The sequence below is a fragment of the Arachis ipaensis genome, chromosome B05, assembly GCF_000816755.2.
Source record: "Arachis ipaensis cultivar K30076 chromosome B05, Araip1.1, whole genome shotgun sequence".
Taxonomy (NCBI): Eukaryota; Viridiplantae; Streptophyta; class Magnoliopsida; order Fabales; family Fabaceae; genus Arachis; species Arachis ipaensis.
The window spans coordinates 452,079-462,096 of NC_029789.2; the positions used below are offsets into that span (position 1 = coordinate 452,079).

The following is a 10,018-nucleotide window of genomic DNA, read 5'->3' on the forward strand; positions in this document are numbered from 1 at the left end:
AAACAAATATGTAGACAAATTTATTATCTTATTATGATCCACAAAAATATTACGTATTTACCAAAAAAAAATCATTAAATTAATTATTATTTATTTTTATATAAAAATATATTATTTTACTTATTTTTAATAATGTATATTATTATTTAATATTCTAATATATATTTTATACCAATAACTTATTTTTTATGTATACATGATACAATTGTACGTATTGTATGCAGCTGTAAATAATCTCAAGTCATTTTCTTTGTTACTTTTTAAATGAAATTTTGGAACGTTTTAATTTACCTTTTTTTAAGCTGAAACTTTCAAACAATTGATGAATTGGTTAATATTTGAAGAAAATATAATTATGATTAGAAAAATCAAATTAAAGGGCAAAGTAAGCATTATAAGTTATCTAAGAAAAAATAAAGGGTAAAATATATTTTTTTGTCTCTGAAATTTGATAAAAGTTTTAAAAATATCCTTAAGTTTTATTTTGTTTCAATTTTGTTCTAAAATTTTTTTATTTGCATCAAATATATTCCTGATGGCTAATTTTGCAAAAAATTTAAGACCAATTCAACAACAATTTTATAAGAATAACCCTCAACACAAATAAATCAAGCATAATTTTCATGCATTATTGTTAAATTGGTCTTAAATTTTTTGAAAATTTAACCGTCGATGATATATTTGATGCAAATCGAAAACTTTTAGAACAAAATTAAAATAAAATAAAACTTAAATATATTTTTAAAACTTTTGGCAAACTTCAGGTACATAAAGTATACTTTACCCAAAAATAAAAAGATGATTGGATGGCTGAAAGGGTAGGTGCCGGTCTAATAGGAGTAGAAGGCAGAAGATGATGCGTATTCATCGGCACTGCTTTATGCACTCATGTTTCCCGGCCTCTTTCAATCCATAATATTTCTCTCAAAAGTACCCAAATCATTTATTTATAAACTAATCTTGGTTTTATCCTATAGCTATAGCCATTAGGGGCTTCATAATTTTGTATCAAATAATAATTTAATTAAATTACTCCTCATGCTTCCAGTTTTCACGGTCATTGGTCTACCACTGTGTTCCTTGCACTTTGCCTTTTCATTTGTCCACACAACCTTTGATGTTGCCATTTCTTCGGAGGCACTTGATGTTCTATCTAGCTAGGGAGCAATCTCAAATTTGTCACAAATTATATTTCTATTCGTTTTTTTTTTTTTTTAGAATCTCAGGTGCAGTCGACTTCACGTGAAGTTGATAGTTAAGAGCTGAAGTCGACTACACTTAAGTTTTCACTTTTTCTTTTTTACTTTTGATATCAAGTTGATTATTCAAGTTCTGGATTTCGAAAAAAAAAATTGTATAAAAAGTAAAAACAACTCATAATGCATACCAAGTAAATGAGAAATTCTTAGGTATTTTTAGAATATTTATAAGAGAAATGCTAGGGGACAGCAACTTTTGTGATTTGTAGTCATTAAATCGCCATCAATGATAGTTTTAATGGTGTGAGATTTTATCAAATGGCTCACTTTTCTTTGCTGGTTACATGTTGGCAAAAATTTAACAAAGTTGCTGGTCCCTAAACTTTTTCTATTTATAATTAAAGTAAAAGTTTAATTTTGATACATTAATAACATAGAATAAAATTTATATAATCGAAAAAACATATATCATTAAAGACGAGAGTTTACTTCAGTTTTCTTTTTCTTAAAAGAAAGAGCTCTTTTAATACCTATGTGTGCTCTCAAATAAGTATTTACTTTTAAAATTTTATTTGACTATAAATATATAAGTATCCATTTAAAAAATGAAGTAACATAGTCACACATACGCACAAAAAAAAAACATTAATGTTTTATTGTAAAAAGTAACCATATTGAGTAAAAATAAAGAAAATAAGTGGAACTAAAAGTCGAAAGAGAATAAGTACGAAAAGAAAGTAATTAAACAAAACATTTGCTAACCAACTTGAGTTGGTCGAGTGGTCAGCTCACTCGTCCGCTTAAACAAGTGTTGGGGCTTCGAATCTCGCCTTGTGCATGCAGCAACCTATTAGTCAGCGGCAGACTCTTAAATGGAGCTCTCATTAGAAAAAAAAAATTAAAATTAAAATTAAATAAATAAATATATCTTCTTGGTGGTCCACAGCCTCCCAAATTAATTTATCGTCTTATCGGGTAATCCAATGCTGCCTTTGAACTTTGACTACAACAGTTATTAATTATATACTCCATTATTAACCCACTTGATTAATTTTTGTGTTGTCAATATTAAAGTGAGGTGTGTTAGATAGTGCCCATAAATTAGGGTTAAGTAATATTTTAGTTTTTAAGGTATATATTGAAAAAAATTTTATTTTAAATTTTTTTTTCGTACAAAATCGTTTCTAAGGTTTAATTTAGTTTTAAAATCGTCCTTATTTTAGAGTCCAGAATTATACAAAGGTAGCGACGAAAACAGAAGCTTTTTTTCTTCCTCCTTCTTTTTTTTCTCTTTCTCCTTCACAAAAATAGAATGGACAGCTTCATCTTCTTTTTCCCTTCTCCCTTCTTCTTCTTTCCTTCTCCTTTGCAAGAACAGAAACACTCTCTTTCTTTTATTTTTTATTTTATAATTTTTTTGTTATGGGTAATTTGGTCCACAATTTTAATATTTAAGTAAAAATAACGATTTTAAAATTTGGTTTTAAACCTTAGAAAAGATTTTGTATACAAAAAAAATTAGAAACGAAAAAAATTTTCGATCTATACTTTAAAGACCAAAATCGTACTTAACGCTATAAATTATACGGATTTTAATTTTATAAAAAAGTAGGTTTACGTTTTAATTGTATGTTTAAATAATTTAATCACAAAATTTATAGACACTATAAAATTGTTTTAAAGTGATTAATTATGCTCTCATGGAGTATCATTATGGTAAATCAGAAGGAAGCTAAGGATAATTAAGTTTCTGTGGCTTTTAGGTCATATGATATGATGTAGCCTTCTGTTTTGAATGCTTTGTTTTCTTAGCTTTCGTAGGTACTAGGTTTAAATGTTTAATAGTTTTGATCGAATTGGTAGTCAATATCGCATTTGCAATTAATTTGATTTCTAGTTTTCATCACTAATCCGATCCTTACTAACTATGAAAAACTCATGGTTAATTAACTATATAAATCTTAGCTTTTTATTTATATATATATATTGATTATTTATGTTTAAAATTTAAAAGTTATTATTTAAGAATTCTAAATCATAAATTTTAAACTTTACATTTAAATTATTGATATAAAATATAATAAATAGAAAATTAAAATTTATTTAATTAATAAAAAATGCAATACTCTTTAATTAACAAGGAGCGTATAAAAATAACTTCAGACAAAAAATTTACCAACATCTTGTAACGGTGTGAGAACAAAGATGCAAAAATGGTGAAAACTCAAGTGCATTTGACTTCATGTGAAGTTGATAACTGAGAGTCGTTAGATGATTTGACTGATTTGACTAAATTTTCATTTAACAGCTTTCATCTATCAACTTCACGTGAAATCAACTGCACCTGAATTTTCACCTGCAAAAATAATTGAATTGATTTGCAATTATAAAAATAAAAAAATCAAATTTTAATTAATTAACTTGACAAAAAAAATCCAGATATCAAATATATATTAATTGTTATCCCTCACATTTGCATGATAACCTCAGTTGAATGTAATGATGCTTCTCTATGTGATAAGGTACGTGAAGTTTCTTTCAATGAACAGTAGAGACATGCTTTTAAATTATTGCCTACTTTTTTAACCTTAATTTTTAGTTATTTTGGAGGAAAAATGGTAGGAAGGATCGGTGTAAATTATGATTAAGATATCTAGCTTAATAATAATTGTTTGAGGTGCCTATAAATTGTTTCCAAAGCACTAGCTAGACAATTATTTTAGCTAAAAGTGGCAACTTATGAGCTATTTATATATTGTTTTTAAGAGAGTGGTGACTATAAATTGTTTCCAAAGCACTAAGGTAATAATATTGTAATTATTTTTAAAATTTCCAAAATTTAAAATAAAGAAAGTAAAAATCATGAATCCTATAGACCCAACATTGATCATAGGAGGTAGATTAGTTGATGATGTAGATGTAAGTTCTGTAAGTCAGATATTATATCTCTTAAACATAAAAGATTATATTTTAACTTGGTTGTTCGATCTTTTCGGGAGTAGCAAGTATAAATTAAAACAATTAAGCTATCATTAACAATATGAATATTTGGTAGAGGCAGATTACAATGCAATAATATAATACCCGAGAAAAATTAAATTTAATTTGTAGATAAAGAAACTTACATATATATAAGTTTAATTACGTTAAAAATTATTTGAGTCTAATTCGATAGATGTATGTACTTTTGGTTTTATATCAAAAAAATAAAAAATAAAAATCATAAGTTAGGGATGGTTAGTATAAATTAGACAATTAGAGAAGAGATGAGTATAATAATTTAGAAATATTTATTTTAGGAAAGTGAATATAATTTATCCAAAATATTATTAACTAGGTGATTCAAATTAATGTGTTCAAATCATAAGAATCAATCCTATGGAAACTAGGGTCTATCCAAAAAAAAAAACCTATTGAAACTAGGAAGTAGGATTAGAGGAGAGTTATACTTGATCTTCGTCCTAGATTTTGTGTGAATGAGATTTGAGTCTTTTGATTCTCCTTACTTCAGACTCAATTGTAAAGGACTCAAAACTTAAGGAGATGCAAAAGCTATGGTTTCTCTCTTCTATCATGTATATATTATGTCTATAAAAAGATTGTTTACATGTAAATTTCATTTGACTATCTCATGGATGGTCTTCCTAGATTTTCCTCTATCTTTCATTCTTTGTTTATCTCTCATCTCATTCACTCTCCTGACTGAATGTTCTGTCAATATTCTTCTCACATGTTTAAACCACTTGAGACGTGATTCTACTATCTTTTTCAAATTTGGATAAAACAGGAAGGTTGTGTTAGGCCTTTGACAGCCAACATAAAAATTTGGTCGAATCTTTATGACATGAATCAAACACGTAGATATTAATTAATATTATTACAAAAATTATTATATGAAAATATTTTGACAAAAAAAGTTTTATAAAAATATATATTACAATTATTTTTTACATTTCAACATATGTATATATAAAAATAAAATAAGTAACCATATGATTTTATTTCCCGTTTTCTTTTAAATTGCAAATGAGGTAAAAAATTGTATGTCAATAGATTAGGGTGTTAATGAGTTGATTTGGTTCATACTTGAATTGAGAAAAAGGAAACCCAAGGCATCAACTCAATCTCATCAATCTAATTAAGTGTAATTTGATCAATTTAATTCAAAATAGAAATGGTCTATTATCACACCATTTAGTCTATTGTCACACACTCATCCATCAAAACTCCTTTACAAGACGCCATTAAAATTAAGTACTTTAAAATAATATTAAAGTAATATTAGATTGATTTAGTAACAATTTATGTAAGCAACGTAAGGGCATTTTAGAACAATCAAATAAAGCAGTCAAAATAAATTGTGACTAGAAAGTTGACTCAGACTTAAGGTTAGGAGTGAATCAAGCTAATTCATGAGTCAGTTTGATCTCGATTCGTTAATAGTACGATAAGCTAAACTCATGAGTTGGTGAGTCAAGTTTGAGTTTGGAATTGAGCTCACAAATTAAATGAGTCGAGTTTGAACTTCGATAAACTTAACTCGTTAGCTCGATTATATATTAAAAGTATAGATTAAATGCATATAATATCCGTATTAATAATTTAATATATTCGTGAGCTCGAGTCGAGTTTGAGCTTACGAAATAGGCTTGATTGTTAATGAGTCGAACCGTCCTAAACTTAATTTTCATGAATAGAGTTTGAGATTGGTCTAATTCGACTCAATTCGACTCACTTTCAGCCCTATTCAAATTATTAATAAAAATAAAAGATTCTAATTGGGAAAATCACAATTTATTTAAAAGTGAATCAATTTGACTCTATTGGTATAATTTGTGAGTTAAACGGATTCGATCGAGTTAAACATGTGCAAATTGATTTGTCTAGCATTTTTTTTTATAAATATATAAAGTCTCTTTCTTGTTAATGTTTTTAAAACCTTAGATAATTTACTATGAAATATATCAATGTATGATCAATTTTTTTATTTGTAAGGATCTCAAGTAAAAGAATTGCTAAAATTATATATAATTAGTAATTAAAAAAAAAAGAAAAAATAGGACAAAAAATAAACTCGTTTAACTGATTAACTCAAACGAATCAAATCGAGTTAATATTTTTTAAATAAATTAAAATATATAAACCAACTCATTTTTTTTAATTTTAACTCGCCATTCATAACGAGTTCACTAGAACTTGCCTGTCAATTCATGTGAGAATTCTACAATTAAATATGGTGTAGTAATAGTGCTCAATTATAGTGCTCAATTTTTTTTCTTATGGCATTCTAAATGGTCTTTCTATTCCAATGAACCCATTAATACAAGGACTATATCTCATTTGTAAGAGAATCAGTGGACTTAAAATTAAAAGGAATAAGAACAAAACAAGATAAGTAGTCAAAGGAACAAGTTGATATTGAGAGAGTTTAGAGTTTGAATTTCGCTTTTGCTTTTGCTTTTGTTATTGCCACTCCCCAACTCCTTCCGCGGGAGCTGCATGTAAGACAAGTGTGTGAAACGCAACACCGTTTTTTTTAATTTAATTTAATTTTCCAATTTTTTTCTCCGGAACGAAAAGCGGGAGGGCATTATGGTAAAAAAAAGGATTTTGGAAACTAACCCTAAGAAACAAATTCTTCAATTTTCCGCCAGCCCGGATGTTTCGCGACCCTGCCTTGAGACAATTTTTCTTCACCGCAGAGCCTAAAGTCGTTTCTCTTGGTTTTATTTTTTTTTTCATTTTTGTTCACATTTTCTTACCTCTCTCTCTCTCTCTTTCTCCGCTCTCTATAACTCACTCACCCCAGTCGCTCAGCTTTTGCGCTGAAACTCTTGCTCTTATATAACTCCACTCAACATCACTCTCTTCTCTTCTTTCCCTTTCTCTCTTACACCCTCAGAACTGAAACCGAAGCTTCATTAATGACCTTGCATGCATTCGTTTCTCACTATCTTCTCCTCCTCTTTTCTCCAATCACCTAAACCACACATTATTGTTTCTACTATTTCCCTATTTAAAATACCAATAATAATACGATAGTGTAACCCGCATGGATAAGTAGCTTTCGTCAAAGAAGTAACGCCTACCTTCACAGAACAACATCATTTCCTTCCTTATACTCTGCACCATCTTTTGCTGCTTTCCGGTAATACATTAAAATCTGTATTACTATAACAAAGTCTTGATCTGTGTGTTGAGAAGAAAGAAAGAGTAAGTGAGCAAAAGAAACACATCGAAATGGCTCGTGCAACTAACTGGCTATCGTTTTCGCTTTCTCCAATGGAAATGCTAAGGACATCCGAGCCACAGTTCCCCCAATACGACGCCGCTTCAGCCACCACCAACTACTTCGTAGATAACTTCTACGCCAACGGTAATTACTAATTACTAATTAATTAATTAATCACGCCATCATATGCAATTAACCACACACTGAAAGCCAAGCTAACAATACTTCTGTCTATTAATCTTTTTTTTTTTTTGGTGCAGGTTGGGGAAACCAGGGGAAGGAACAGCAACCGCACGGCATGGTGGAGCAGTCGCTATTTATGACGAGCTACGTGGACTCGTCGCAGAACCTAAGTCACGCGCCGTCGCATGCTGCGGCGACGACTGTGGTGCCGAAGCTGGAGGATTTTCTCGGCGATTCGTCGTCGTCGATGATGCGATACTCCGATAGCCAGACGGAGACGCAGGATTCGTCGCTGACGACGCACATGTACGACCACGGCGGCGCGTACTTCGGCGGCGAGCACCAAGATCTGAAGGCCATTACTGGATTTCAAGCTTTCTCCGGCGCTAACTCGGGGTCTGAGGTGGACGACTCAGCCTCCATCGGTAGGGCGCAGCACGGCGGTGGGAACGAGTTCGGAACTCGCTCCGTTGATTCCTCCGGGAACGAGCTGGCGTTCTCCAACGGCGGCGCTGCCGCTACCGCTACCGGAGCTTTGTCACTAGGCGTAGCGCAGAGTTCGGCGGAGAAGGCCGTCGTAGTATCCGATTCCGATAGTTCGAAGAAGATCGTCGATACATTTGGCCAGCGAACTTCAATTTACAGAGGAGTCACTAGGTAGCAACGATTTTCAGTTTCCATAAATTAAATATTTATTTATTTATTTAATATTACTTATCATTTATTATTATTGTTGTTGAAATGGATGGTTATCTCTTTTTCACTCTGAAAGGATCTTTTGGCGTGTTGGGAATATTGGGAATGTGATTAAGTTATTAACCATAGTGTAAATGAGGTCAAGGGGTCATGAATTTCTAGCATTCCATGTTCAATTATTTTTATTCTAATGTCTGTATTTTTGTACTAATAAACTTTGTCATTTGTATTTTGATTTCAGACACCGATGGACTGGTAGATATGAAGCGCATCTATGGGATAACAGCTGTAGAAGAGAGGGTCAGGCCAGAAAAGGGCGTCAAGGTTGCACTCTCTCTCTCTCTATATCTGTCATTTTATTTAATTATTTTTTGAGATAATAGTAAGAAGAAAATGAATTTGAAAAATTAGAATATATGTATGCAGTAGTGAAATTTTGATAGGGGGATGATACTGTGCACTGAAAAGTGGGTTGCATGCATTGAAGGATGCATTAATGGTCGAGAGTGTGGTAGGACACCTGGGTTTCTTTCACAACACAGTCTATTTTATGATTGACTGATGTTGTTATTGTTATGTTATGTGTGGGGGGAGTATAGGAAGTATATTTTACATTTTTATTACATGTACCAATGCTAGCTAGCTCCTACACTACACACATAGAGTAGTAGTAGTAGTAATAGTACTTGTGACTTAACTGTGTTGTTTTGCTCCCTTTCATTTCAATTGATTTGATCCAATGTGCCGCCATTTTGCCCCATGTGATTCGGGTGCCTCTGATTTCCCTGTCTCCTTAGACATCGATACATATTTTCAGAGAAGACTAATAATCTAAATCTCGCTCTCATTCTCTCTCCTCTCTCTTTGTGTACCCTTTTCATGGCTAATATCTATCCATCCATCAAGAGTCATAAATCTTGTTGTTCTGTTCTGGGTAGGGCGAGGAGTGGGGACTTTAACTTTTGCTTTTGCTTTCACACTTGGTGTGCCAGTGAAAGCTGGGTTTGACCACATCACCAATCAGCCACCATATTGAAAATTTTGTACTTTCTTTTTTTTACTTGCATTGAGATGGTTGTGGTGGTGGAGTGTTCACTATGCTTAGCTAGCTGAAAGGCTTTCTTTCTTGACAGTGGGTCTGGCATATCTCTGATTAATAATGTCCTCTTCTATCTTAATTGGTTCTGAATTGAACTCACGGGATTTCTTAGATCTTGTGTGTACTAGAGACAAATAACAATTAAAAAAAATAAATAAATATTGTAAATGAGTCACTTTATTGCAAGATAGATATGCGGAGAGAAAAAGGAAGGCCAGAAAGTGATGATGTCTAATTGTCTATAGTCTCTTTCTAATGTGAAATAGGCAATTCGGTGTTCCTTTTTTTCATTCTATGTGGCCGGGATTTGTGATATGTCTTTGAAAATGTGGGCTATGTACCTAGTGGGATTTTTTAAAATTATGCCAAAAGGGAAAAACTACAAGATTATAAACTAATGATTATTGTTAATAGTTTTCAACTTTTTGGTACAATTAAAATTCGTCTCGTCCTTGTACTTAGAAAAGAGGGTGGGGTACATGGATCTCATGCAATGATGTGGAATTGCATAGTCGTTTTGATCCATCAGTATAGCTACCTAAAATGGTGGTGAAAGAGAGAGAGAGAGAGAGAGAAAAAAAAAAGAAAGTAAAAAAAAAAAAAGGGGTT

The 10,018-nt window shown here is 31.2% G+C and overlaps 1 protein-coding gene across 1 annotated transcript in view; it reads left to right on the forward strand.

The window, feature by feature from the left end:
- The window catches only part of LOC107642280 (AP2-like ethylene-responsive transcription factor AIL6), a 5,579-nt gene continuing 2,422 nt past the window's right edge, over window positions 6,862-10,018 (forward strand). The window contains exons 1-3 of the mRNA XM_016345584.2: window positions 6,862-7,575; window positions 7,692-8,271; window positions 8,552-8,634. Coding sequence (XP_016201070.1) covers window positions 7,440-7,575; window positions 7,692-8,271; window positions 8,552-8,634 — 799 coding nt within the window. The 5' untranslated portion in view covers window positions 6,862-7,439. The remainder of the gene's footprint in view (window positions 7,576-7,691; window positions 8,272-8,551; window positions 8,635-10,018) is intronic.